We start from the raw sequence: 13,624 nt of genomic DNA, 5'->3' as shown, positions 1-13,624 counted from the left end.
AGACAGCTGGAGACTAGTTTAAATTCTCCACATGTAATTTTTTTTTTTTAGTGTTTATTTTATTTTTATTTATTTTTTTTTAATTTATTTATTTATTAAAGATTTCTGCCTCCTCCCCGGCACCGCCTCCCATTTCCCTCCCCCTCCCCCAATTAAGTCCCCCCCCCAGCCCGAAAAGCAATCAGGGTTCCCTGTCCTGTGGGAAGTCCAAGAAACCCCCACCTCCATCCAGGTCTAGTAAGTTGAGCATCCAAACTGCCTAGGCTCCCACAAAGCCAGTGCGTGCAGTAGGGTCAGAAACCCATTGCCATTGTTCTTGTGCACCCACACACTTAGACAATGGGGATGTTCTACTGGGAACTCACCAAGACCAGCTGGCCTGGGTCTGGAAAAGCCTGGGATAAAACCGGACTCTCTGAACATAGCGGACAATGAGGACTACTGAGAACTCCACATGTAATTTTTTGCGGCCATTCTGTATACATTTGTGCCACTTTGTGGTTCAGATCCTCAGAAGATATCTTGTCTTCTCTCCTTGCTTAAGGTCAAGATGGAAATTTGCAAGACTGTTTGGTCCCTTTGGTCCCTTAGTCGTGAGATGGTCACTTTAGATAGGAGCTCTTGACCTGCTATGTTGGGTGCCTTCTTTCTTTCTTATTTAAGCACAAAATGATGGTTCTATAAGGTTTATCTATCTATTTATTATCCTGGAACTCATTCTGTAGACCAGGCTGGCCTTGAACTCACAGAGATTTGCCTGCCTCTGTCACCCAAGTATTGGGATTAAAGGCGTGTGCCACCACCACCCGGCAGTTCTGTAGGTTTTAATACTGACAATACAGTGACTCTAAATAGGACATCATTTAAAGGATCTGTGTCATAAACTCCCTAGTCCTGAGGGAGTCAGACCAGAGAACTATGAATTTATTAGAAATCACAACGTTCCACAAAGCTGTCAAAGAAGAACCCTCTCTTGAGGCAAAACCAATTTTCAGTATTATGAGAATTCATATTCTCAGGAAGATAGCATTTATGGAAGTCGGTTCCAAATTGTTTGAGCCATGGGGAAAACAGCGACTTTTCCCTTCACCCAGAAAGGTGAATTTTAGTGATTTATTATTAGTTATAGATGTACATAATATTACTTAAAATTGTTACAGTCACTGTAGAATGGAATTCATGTGGTGGGGGAATTGAACTCTGGGTGATGCAAACCCTTTGATACCTTCAAACTGGCTCCACACAAGGGAATGAAATGCACCTGTACATAAGTTTGAAATGAGGTTTGAACACATCAGAGACATTTATGGAGGAGTCATGTGCTAGTTACAGTGTTTCCTACTCGGCATGGAGGAGCGCGAATGCTGTGTTAACAATTTATGTAGGAACCAATGACAGACTGCTGTAAGCATGTGTCATTAGCAAAGTAGATGTCCAGGGCCGATTAGAAAGAGATATGGTGCTATTCTCTCTCTGCTTCTTTTTCCTCTTTCCTTCCTCCTTTCTCAACACAGGGTTTTGCTAAATATCACAAGAAGGCCTAGGACTCATAATACAGCCCAGGCCAGTATTATACTTGTGATCTCTCTGTTTCAGCTTCCCAAGTCCTGGTATTTCTGGTGTGTACTACCACATCTAGCTGCTGGTTTTTTTTGTTTGTTTTTGGAAACAATATGTCTTTAGCATTGGCAATATATGAATTTACTCATCCAGAACCAATGATGTTCATATTCTTCTCCTAAAGGGGATCTTGCAGTATAGTTTTTTTTTTAAAAAATTAATGCACCCATTTGATATTGCCATCTAATAAGGCAAAATCAAAATACCCATAAAATACATTGTGTATTATTGCCTAAAAATGCCCTCAGTCTGTAATTAACCATTTAAAGTGTTTGATGAGGTACCAATAGATGAGATATTTAAAAATGTATCATAATCTTTGCCTTAAAAGATGAAATAAGAAAACATAAGATAATAAGAAAACTTAAGAGATAATGAAAGTATATGCACACAGAGAGAGAGAGAGAGAGAGAGAGAGAGAGAGAGAGAGGGGGAGAGGGAGAGGGAGGGAGGGAGGGAGAGAGAGAGAGAGAGAGAGAGAGAGATTTTTTTTCTGCCAGATATATTAGTTCCCTTCTCTGTCCTGAATTATGGTGTGAAGAAAGGAGAAAAAGCCACTAAGATTTATTACCCCAGTACTAGAATGCCATCAAAAGGGCCATTTATAGTATCTAGAAATACGAGCCAATGTTTTCTCTGGTCAGTGGTATTAGTAAATATGCCCTTGGTGCGCTATAATTACAGTGGCTGATAGAATAACCAAATTCAAATTTTAAGAGGAATGGTTTTACAATGAATTTTAAATTTGGTTCCAATTCCATCTGATGGCCTTTTGGGCCATGATTTTAGAGTCTTTAGCAGGCAGGAGAGACTCTGTGGCTTTACGAAGCTTTATAAATAGAAACAGAAACAGTTGTACTTAGAAGGAGGACATTGGCCTTGCTCACTTAAGTATCCTGTCCCTTGAAACACCAGCTCTTCAAGGCTGAAGTCATTAGAGCTCATTTGGGTAGATTTGACAGAAAGGGTTTGTGAATGCCTTCCCATCTCCAAGGATGGAAAAGGAGGCCAAAGGAGTTTTTACAAACAGTATGTACCACGAACCCCCAAAGTACCATGAATTACGTTTATGAAGTTAAACGTCATTGAAAAATGACTCAGCCATGAAGCTGACATGAAAACATGGCTGACTTAAACAAACTAGTTAGTTCCCTCTCGTCTCCTTCCCGCTTCCCCAGGTGTCATTGGGTTGTATCTCAAAAGATACCCTTTCATTTTCTTGCACAGATTTGTTAATAGTGTAGCAATGTTGCTGCAGCAAAAGCATCTACGGTAGCTATTGATTCCATTGCCATTTCAGGTAAGGCATTCGGACGTCATGACTATGATGAATATCAGAAAGGAAAAGGCTAAATGGAAGAAAAAGTGCTGACTCAGGCATCCTAGTTCCATTTCCTCTTTTGCAATCAGTCTGTGCATCCCTTCTGTTCATTGTTTTTGGGCAGCAGAGATCAATAGGGGAGAACTCATCTTTCTACAGCCTTCTGTGTGGCTTACTTGTTTCACTGTTTGGTTGATTTGCTCTGAACGTTTACCTAAGACTTCCTGGGAGAGTAAGGAAGTCCAGGAACCACTTGACATTCTGCTCATACACTGTCTTTGCTGGACAGAAAAAAACCCCAAAGACTGACGATGCCTCGTCCCCTCCTTGTCCCCGTACTTTGCTACTGCCCAGCCATACCATGCAGAAGGTTGTTTTAACCTTTCCTGCCGTAGCATTGACTTCTTCCATGTTTTCAGCAAATGCACCTTTGCCTCCTGTAATCCATTCATCTTCAGGAACTTTAACCTTTTCTGCAGAGTTATTAAATAAGTATTTCCTCCATCCCAACTCCCAATTTGGTTTTATGATTAAAAAAAAAAAACACAGGAAGGTTTTTTTTTTCCTTAAAGAGGGACAAATGCATAGTGAATGAAGCAGGGGAGATCTGGGGGCCAGATTTCTGGGTGACACTAAGAGTGTTATGATTGATTTATTGAAAATTTGTAGAAGAAAAATGTCCTAGAAGCTGACTCTTTTGAGACCACAGTTGTAGACACAATGGAATGGGGATTTCGAAGGGCAGCCTACAGGGTGTATCTCAGGATAGCACTGGCAAGACTGAGGAGGAGGAGGGCTGCAACGATGGTTAGGGTTGCATCAGGCCATAGGTCCTACCTAGCTGCACAGCTTTGCTTCTCTGACTTGCTGCAGGTGCGGTCTCAAAAATGACCCACAGTCTCTCAAGCCTGTCTGCTCTCCAAGGACAAGGGGTTTTACTGAAATAGTTACAGAGATGTGCATGGGCCTAAGAATACCAAAAAGAAAGTAACCAAACCATAATAACAACAAGAAGTCTGCTTTGAGGGTGTGTGGCGGGGGAGCCGAGCTTAGGAATCCTTGCTTCCTTTCTGTAGATAGTTCTAGAAATTCTCAATTAGAGGACTTTAAATGAAACAGAAGAAAAGAGGGGATTTGATCTGGAGAGGGTCCTGGCAAGATGGCATAGCAGGTCAAGCCGCTTCTACCAAAGCTGAGGATGCAAGTTCAAGACCCAGAGCCCGCACGGTAAATAAAGAGAACCAACTCCTGGGGCTGGAGAGATGGCTCCGAGGTTAAGAGCACTGACTGCTCTTCCTAGAGGTCCTGAGTTCAATTCCCAGCAACCACATGGTGGCTCACAACCGTCTGTAATGAGATCTGGTGCCCTCTTCTGACCTGCAGGCAGAACAGTGTATACATAATAAATAAACAAATCTAAAAAAAAGAGAAGCAACTTCTGCAAGCTGTACTCTGGCCACCACATGTATGTTGTGTGCATGTATGTGAGAGTGAGCATACACACACACACACATACACACACACACACACATAAATTTATGCTTTCCAAAAGATATGGAGAAGAAAGGAAGGCAAGGAGGAAAGTATACAGGCAGATAGACAGAGGCAGAGGACAATTGAGAGAGAAAACACAGGAGGAAGAGTAAAGTAACTAATGTCTGTAGAGTGAAACAAAACATTCCTTCCAGAACCATCTCCATAGGCCTTTCCTAGACTACAACTAAAGAAGTTTACCAAAACCCAGGGGTTTGAAGTTTCGGGTGCAAAATGCTGCGTGAAGTTTTTTTTTTTGCAACATGGGGAGCCCAGTTCGGGGCTCTCTAGCTCAGGTCAAGCCCTGCATGGCTCTCCAGCTGCCGATTCTCCTTGCTTACCTTCCTCACAGTGCTCGCCCTTGTAGCCAGCAGCACACACACAGTTGCCGTCAATGCAAGAGCCATGGCCCCCGCAGGAAGGGTCGATGCACTGGTTCATGGGTACGTCACACTCGGCACCTTTCCAGCCACTGTAGCACTGGCATGTTCCTTTGGAATACTGTCCATTCCCACTGCACAGGACAGGGCAGGCAGCTGTAAAACCAAAGAGAGGACACCAGGTCACAGGGGATCGACGTCTGAAGGGCCGTGTCTGTCTGGCCCCGCAGCTTTGCCTCCAACCTTGGAGGCTGAGGACTTAGCCACAGAGGTACCTGGTCACCTTCAACGACAACCGGGCCATCACGGTCAGTGGCTCCTGCTCATGCCTGGCCAGGCACAGTAGAGGATGCTGTAGGCCTTTCCTGACCGAATGATCAGAACCACCCTTTGAGGGGCAGCTACGATTCCACCATGCACTGGAGGCTCAGACTGGGGATCTTTTCACAGGGCTCACAAGCAAGGGCCCAGCTGGAAGCCAGGTTAACACCCTCTACAGCTATGCTCTTACAGACACTGTTATAGAGCCCGTCGGCACTGGCTGGGAGTCTGAGTGTATTTTACTCATTATTTTATCGTCAGAAAAGTTGACTCCTGTTCAGGACACGTTTGAGTCAATGAATCTCTCTCTGCCTTAATTTATTACCTAAACCATGAAGAAATAAGTGTATCTATTTCAAAGGAGAACACATGCATTAAATTACGAAGATAAAGCAAGCTTGGCTTATTGAAAAAAAAAAAACAAAAGAAGGAGAAAGACAGGCCTAAAGTGTGCCACCTGGAGCATTCCCCACTCCTTGCCTTTGCTTATGGGACGGAGGTTGAAAAGTCTGTGGGGTTGTCTGGAATGCCACTACCTCTGCTTTAAGTTGGCCTTAATTGTGCCACTTCTCACTTTCAGCCTTTATTTCTAAGGGGGTTCTAGTGGCTCCTTGAGGCTCCTGTCATCAGTGATTTGCAATGAACTTGTATTTCCAACCTGATTGGAAACAGAACGTGTCTCTGACTGTCCTGGTTATGGCACAGGCCTTCAGGAAGAGACCTTCAACTGTGACCCAAGCAGGTGTTTCGGTGGCTACTGGTGGTGACTGTGATTTGGAGCCCAGGTTCTGAGACCTCTTCACGGATGCATGGTGCATACATACGAAATCATGGGACTTCAGTATTCCATGAGCAGATTGTGCAATCAGTCAGATCACGACTTAATCGACTGTCCACCCTGCTTTACTTGTCCCTTCTGTTGTCATGGTACAGTCACTAACTCCTCTCAGTGAGTGTCTGACTTCCCAGGGACATGGTAACCTTCTAGAGGACAGGCACAGTGCTTACCAAAGATGACTTCCTGTCAGTTCTGAGTTCTATAATGCTGACTGGCTTGGGTAAACACTTCTGCATTCTTGAAAGGTTTTTGGGAAAACACTAAGAAGTATTTATGAACGACCAAGAAAGAATAATGCCTCAAACAGCCCTCATGTTGCAAACACAATGAATTTCCCTCTCAATTTCAAACTGATTTGAAATAATACATCTCAACAGTTGGCATATGATTGATGAGATATTATTTTCCCAAATTCTTTATAAGAGGGCATTTGTAGAAACTGTTGAGGATATCATTTCCACAATTCTTATCCTTATGAAATATCTAGAGAGGAATGGAGTTCAAATGACATCAAAGACACCTACTGAATTCAGATAAACCTTTCTCAGTGGAGGGTGCATGCTTCTCAACACTTAGGATGTTAAGAAGGGGATTCTGTAGTTACTAGAGATACTGATTGTCTTGGAAGGTAAAGGAAAGAACTTGGAACTTCAAATAGGGACCGTGCAAGTGTGAACTAACAAGAGAAATGATGTACTTTCTTGACGTCTTGAGAGATATTTGGAGACAAACTAAGTTTGGTCCACGTCAGTTCATCATAGGATGCATGCTAAGCTCAAAGTGATGCAAATGTGTTCGGGCAGATTATGATCCCCTCTTTTGGGATTCTGCAGACATCACTAATGGAACATAGCGTCTTCTCCTGAGCCTAGAAAGAACCTGAAAACTGTCATAATGCCCAGGCTAATACTTTCAAGGAGGGTGAGCTGGCATTCAAGAGAAAGCCTACTTTGTCATTTCTGATCTGGGTCACATGGAAAGATCTCCAGAAGGAAGACTAGACTATCCATGGTTTCTCACCCAGTTCCACCCTCAGGCCTGAAATAAGCAACAGTGAGAAATGCAACTAGACAATGGGTAGCCTTCCAATACTATCTCTGACCTGCCTACTGTATATTGGATGGGCTACCTGGAGGGAAGACAACACCTCAAATCCTCACCGCTGTGGCCCACTGCATATTTTTTTTTATTCCCACAAGGCAGGGGAGGAAGCAAATGATTACTGTCTATATTAGTTGATAAAGGGAAGGATTATTTTCTCCTTTTCTTTTGCACAAACTCCAAGAGGTGGGGAAAAGTTAGAATTGTCTAGAAAATAGGAATTGGTTTTTATATAATATCAGATGGGTGGGAAATCAAGTTCAAAATGTGACCTACTTAAACTACTCAGGGAACAAGTAAAAACGAGTCAGGTCACGGCATTCCTAAATGTAGCCCTTTCTCAATTTGTTTGATGCAAGCTTGCTGGGACTGTGGTCTGAGATGCAAGACGCTGATGTTTGCTGGAAAGCAGGGCACTTGGGGGGTTTGGCTGACACACCATTAAAAAACCCCAAAGGTTTAAAAGCCCCAAAGGGGCTGATTGGAAGAGTGGAACTCAAGGAATTCACTGACACTGAAACAAAGAATGAAGCCTGCTAGGGGTCGCTGGGTTTGCAACATGCAAAGCCAGGAACCCTTTCTGTAAAAGAATCTCAGGTACTGCCCATCCCAGGGCCCCAGAACAAATATGTGTGGCGCAGACTTGTCTACATGGAGAAGCTGAGTGGGAACTGGGAACCTCTTGTGAGAGCAAGTTCTTGGATTTAATGTTTTCGGGGGGTGTGATCATGTAATGATCATTATTTTTAAGACAGAGCAGAAAAATTCTTTGGACTCCATGTCCCACCAAGAAGCAACACAAAGTAGAAGCAAAAAGGGCAGAGATTCTGGCGACAGAAAGCCCCAGGCTCAGCAGCTAGTCTTCATGTGTCAGCTGTGGGGTTTGAAAACGGTGACTAAACTTGGGTATTCAAGATCCTCTTCAGAAACCTGTCTCTCCGAGTGGATGGGAGGGGGAGATGACATAACATGACCAAGGAATCAACGTGGGAGCTGACACCCGCGAGACAAGTCATGAATGTTCCTGTGATCTTTCAAACTGGATCCCCAGCCTGCCTGACTGGAGGGGTTGATAAGATTAAAAAAATAAAAGCCACAGTTCTCTCACAGGTGCATTGTGTATATACATGCACACATGCACATGTATGCAAACACACTGCCCCCATAACCAAAAGAGTGCCAAAGAGCCTCAACAGAGAGAAGTCGCCAGCTTCTCTCCCGGTGTGGGTGGAAGCTAGTCTTGACTGGTCAGGAACCGTATGCGAGATGAGATGTTTTATCTTCCCGCTTCTCTCTCTCCTTTATCCCACAGCCTTCCAGGAATAGAACGTTGTGCATTCAAGCTTCTATTTAAAATTAATTAAAATGTGTGTACAAATTGACGATTCCTGTTTTACTCAACCCGGTAAATGAAAGTCTTAAGACTCCCGCAGAAGAAAAATAAATTACCGCTGCCACTAACGACTGACAAGTTAACAGGCTGATAACAAAAAAAAAAAAAAAAAAAAAAAGACACATTTTAGATTCACCTGGATGGTGTAAAGCTCATTTTAATGATCAAGCTGGAGTTTTCCCCTTCCCAGCGTCTCTGTATGGGGGGAGATGAATTATCAGGGTTATTTACTTGGGAGGCAGTTGCAGGACCAACCCACTCATCGCTGTTTGAAGAAAAACAAATCCTGTCGACCTGCCACTTTCAGTGGAGCGAATACTTGAAGGGAGTGGAAGAGCTGTAGGGGAGGCTTAATACGATGGATGCGCATGTGGATGCTATGGATGCGGGACACAAAATGGCAACAGGCGGCAAGTCATCAGGGAGCTGGGCCTGTTGTGGAGAGGCACTCTCAAACAATACACTTTGAAAGTGATTTGAAAGCCAGTTTTGAAATTTTTTTATTAATTGATTTATTGTGGAGAGAGGGTCTCTCTCCCAGGGCCCAGGTTAGCCTAGAGCTTGCCACAGACTTGTAGCCTTTGACTCAGCTTCCCCAGAGCTGGGATTCCAGGTGTGAGCCACGCCTAGTGCTGCCACCCACTCACGGCTACTTCTTTAGAGAAGGGACTTGAGAATATGCTAGACCCTAGCACCCCAGGTAAATTGTCAAAATTGCAGTGTGTGCTGCAAGCCTTCATTCCCAGCAAGTCAGCAACTATGGACTGGTAGCTCAGTACTCTACACAGACAGACTTGGTGGCAGGGAGCAGCTGCCTTTGTCCTTCAGAGCAATCAACCGTAGTGGTATTGTGTTTGTGTTTTAACAAACAAAGCTTGCCTGAAGATCAGAGTGCTGAGCGGTGACACACATCCTTTATACCAGGACTTGGGAGACAGAGGCAGACTGATCTCTGTGAGTTCCAGGTCAGCCTGGTCTACACTAGATTGATCCAGTCTCAAAGAGAAACAGAGCCAGGTGGTGTTGGGTGTTGGTTTACACCTTTAATCCCAGTTCTTGGGAGTCACCCTTCTTCAATCTCCACACTAAGGAGGTGAGGAGAGGAAAGGGTGTGGCTGGGCAGAGAGAGGAATATGAGGTGGGAGGAGACAAGAGCAGTGCAGTCTGGAGACGCAGTCAGGTGTCAACTGAAGCAGTCGGTCAGAGGATGCAGTCTGAGGACAGGATGGCCCCTTTGGTCTGAGCATCTGGCCGCTCTGCTTCTCTCATCTCCCAGCTTTCACTCTCTAATATCTGTTTTTTTTTTTTATTAAGACCAATTAGAATTCGTGTTGCAATCAACAATCTAACATTTGGGTCATGGAGGCCAAGCGGAGTCGAGGCTCTCAAAACAAAAGCAGTATTCCACTTTCTTTCAAGGAGAAAAAAAAAATGGTGTTAGGAAAGACGGGTTTCACTTCAACATCCCCGTAAGTGGCATTTCATTTACTGCACAACCAAGTTGGCCCTGATTGTACCCTATATCAAACAATAAACTCTACACAGTGTAAAGAGTTGAAGTGTTAGAAAACATCGGAGAGTAATCTTATTTTCTTCAGGATATCTGAAAGATATATATTCCAGAAAAGGAAAAGTGAATAAGTTTGATGGCATGAAATTTACATCTATTTGACAGTGGATACTGGCCTAAAACTAAACCAGGACATAAGCAATATTGGAAAGACAGATCTTAACATGTTTTAGAGAACAAAATTTACTATTTAACCTGTACAAGGAACTTTATAAATCAATACAAAGAGACAGACAAATGGAAAAGCGGGTAAAGTCCGCATCAGAAATAATACAGCTTGCCAATATAGAAGCTATTCGGAATCTTTAACAATTACATATAAATATAAATACTATTAAGACGTAATTTGAGGCTTCTCGGATGGGAAGAAGAATTAAAAAGCTGTTCACAGCCTGGAAATGCTGCCAGGGCTTAGGGGTGCTGGATTCTGGGGAGGACAGAAAAGGTGGCGGGGGGGGGGAAATCCCAGGCAACATTCAGAAAGATCCTGGGTCCACATACATGGCCCCCCTGCCCAGTGTACGTGCTTAGCACCTCCGTTTCCCTTGTGTGTTAAAAATGGGCAGAGCAATAACAGGCTTTGCGTAAGAGAGAATGGGGAAGTTGGGAAGTGAAATGAAGGAGGAAAAAAGGCCCAGACTCTTCAGGCATTCTATGGGGAGGGGCAGCAGGAGAGGAACTGCAGAGGGTGCCTTCTGCCAGAGAGGGGCAAAGCCCCTGGCTCTGGAGGTGTGTGTGGGGTGGGGCAGCTCCTGAAGCACCAACTTCCTCATTCCCGCCCATCTGTCAAATGGCACATTTAAGCAAGAAAGCAACTCGGGGAAGAATTACCAGAAGGACAAAACCCTCATCAGGTGTGTCAACTCTCTGGCATTCAGGAGCCATGGGGAAAGCAGCACACGCTGACTTAAGCACGAAAGTATGGATGCTTTAATTAATCCGGGGTGAATTTAATTGCTTTAGTTAAGTGGAAATCGGGTTAAAAATGATGCCGAGCATGCCGGGGTGTGTTAAAAACATGACATATGAGTTGGATGAATCGATAAATTAAAAGTGCACAGATGTTTTAATTAAACCCAGGGAAGTTAACGAAGATCGCAAGAGACTTTTAAGCCTATGATTAATTCAATTCATTTAAAATACCTGTAGAGATATGGAGACGCCTCCATTTCGAGAGTTAAAATTTCTCAATCGATAAGTACTTAAACCGCTTTAAAAAAAAATCTAAGGGTGTGTATCTGTGACAACAGCCCCGCTTACATCACGGATATTTAAATTCTTTGGCATCTGTACCTCTGCCATGCAAGGCCACGGTGAAGCTGTTTACGCTTCTGTTGGGGTTGAAGCACGGAGATAAATTGGCAACTTCCCTGTGCCCCGCCCGCCACAAGCATGGGAGTGTTGCAAAGGCACATTGGCATGCTGTGTATAGAGACACCTGTGTTCTATAGCTCCTAGGAAGGAGTCTACGCAGAGCTGGCTCGTGAATCAGACCAAGTTTGTTGTCCCCCCATCCCCTCTCCCGACTGTATGACCAGACGCTTTAAACTTCTTATTTCACCTTTAAAGGGAGGTGAGAATCCTGAGGCACTCTATAGGGTTCTCGTGGAAATCGAAAGAAAATGAGATAAATAATGCTTGTGGGGCCTGGCTCGGCGTAAGAAATCAATAGATATTATTTTATTATTATTATTTTCATTAGGAGAAAATTGCTCCGACTAGTTACAGGGTAGAATATCTGTCCCCCATCCCAGCCTACATCTTTCTAGAGCCTGGAGGTTTTCCCGTGTTAAGCCTTTTTGAAACCACAGGGTTTCCCCTAGTCCACGGGCCTCACTCACCTCTCCAGTGGTAGGCACCCTGGTTTCTAGGACTCTGCAGCTACTTAGCCAAGTGGTTTAGGAAGAGAAAAAAAGAGGTTGGTTGTGGTTTGTTTCAAAAGCAAAGAAATGAGGGTGGGTGTCAGGAGATCCCAGGTTCTGGGTCTTGATGGACAGACTCAGCTGAGTTCCACAGTAGCATGATTCCAGACTCATGCACAAACGTGAACAAAGTCTTCGGCTTCCTGAAGGGCTGGCCTCCAGCTGACGACTTTGGGAACTGAACAGGCTCTGGAGGTCCCAGACTCCAGTAGCTGCCATGTTGAGATGACTCACCGAGCCACCAAATGTGGGAATCACTAACCAAGTGGCAGAGGGTATTTATGAAATACCAGCTCAACGGGGCAGAGTGACGAATGCCTGATATCCCAGCGCTTGGGAGGCTGAGACAGGAGAATTGCCACAAGTTTGAAACCTGACTGCATAGCAAGTTCTCGGCCATCTTGGGCTATAGAGTGAGGCCCTGTCTCACTGAAGCAAAAAATAGACAAAGAAATCCCCTTCAGCCCCCAAACAGCTCTGTCTCTCTTTTCTGAGACAGCGCGTGCTGTGAAGAGATGTAGCTACATCATTCTCGCGAAGCGTTCTGCGTGCTGCCTGGGATGAAGTTCATCTTTGCTCTGTGGTAGCAGTTATCCTTGTGCTAGTGTGCTGACCGTGGCTTGTTCAGTATGGCTGCTCAGTCGCTCGATGCGGAACATGTTCTAGGTGCACCTGCTTCCAGCTCCTCCTCCTGGGCCTGGGTGCCAAGAAATCCACCACGTACAGTTGCTTCTTGAGCCCAGGAATGGGAGGGAGAAGAGGAAGGATTGGGTTGTCAAACTGCAACGGGATGCGGAACATTCTGGGGGTTGGCAGCCATAATCCAGTCTCATCTGCATTCAAGGGGCGGAAGAGGGAGACAGAAGCAACCCGGGTAGGGGGCTATGGGATCCGAACACAGTTCATGAGGGAGTGAGGCCACTGTGCAAGAGGCGGAGTGATTCTTTGTCAAGGATGCTGTAAAGGTGTGTTTCTGTTGCGATGGGAGAAACGCCCCACCCCCCCCACCCCACACCCACTGTCTGGAAGGAGCTGAGGGCTTGTCCTTTCTCCTTGGTGAGCAGAGATGAAAGCAGATAAATAGAAAGAGCCACTGCCTGGAATTGGGGTGTCTACTTAACAATACACTCTCCTGTGGCTGTTAGGGTCACATCACATCACCTCAAATCTGCCCTTGTTACATGATCTTACTTTTTCCTTGACACCAGAAGCTTGCCGTGTAGGTTAACTCAGCATTTCTGGAGTGTGTCCTATGTGCAAGCTTCACACGTGTTTATGTTGACACTTCACAGCAAGGCAACCATCCCCATTACACAGAAGACAAACCGAGGCTCAGCGCAGCTGAATGACTGTCTACAATGGGCCCAGTTAACTGGAGGAGCACAGAGGTCAATCCAGTGAATTCCAACGCTGTTGCTTCTTTTTTTTCCCCCATCACTCCATCGTTCTGAGGATGCACGTGGGCTGTGAACTAAATGGTATCTCCTGTCTGTAAGCACTTCTTTATTTTGTATTATCCACCCGTAGCCTGTGCATGGTCCTTCCACTCACGCCGTACATAGGCTGACTGGCTGTCACAGGCATGATTACTCTGACAAATTAACACCATGTTCTCCGGCACTCAT

The 13,624-nt window shown here is 44.8% G+C and overlaps 1 protein-coding gene across 13 annotated transcripts in view; it reads right to left on the bottom strand.

Moving 5' to 3' along the window:
- The window catches only part of Tenm2 (teneurin transmembrane protein 2), a 1,249,250-nt gene that overhangs the window by 133,752 nt on the left and 1,101,874 nt on the right, over window positions 1-13,624 (bottom strand). For all 13 annotated transcript variants that reach the window (XM_041675940.1, XM_041675943.1, XM_041675944.1 and 10 more), the window contains one exon: window positions 4,816-5,010. In XM_041675940.1, the coding sequence (XP_041531874.1) occupies window positions 4,816-5,010 (195 nt within the window). The remainder of the gene's footprint in view (window positions 1-4,815; window positions 5,011-13,624) is intronic.

Source organism: Microtus oregoni, unplaced genomic scaffold (genome assembly GCF_018167655.1).
Source record: "Microtus oregoni isolate MIOR12 unplaced genomic scaffold, Mior012 000027F_ref0000203, whole genome shotgun sequence".
In the NCBI taxonomy this organism is placed as follows: domain Eukaryota; kingdom Metazoa; phylum Chordata; class Mammalia; order Rodentia; family Cricetidae; genus Microtus; species Microtus oregoni.
This window is presented reverse-complemented; position numbering and strand designations above follow the sequence as displayed.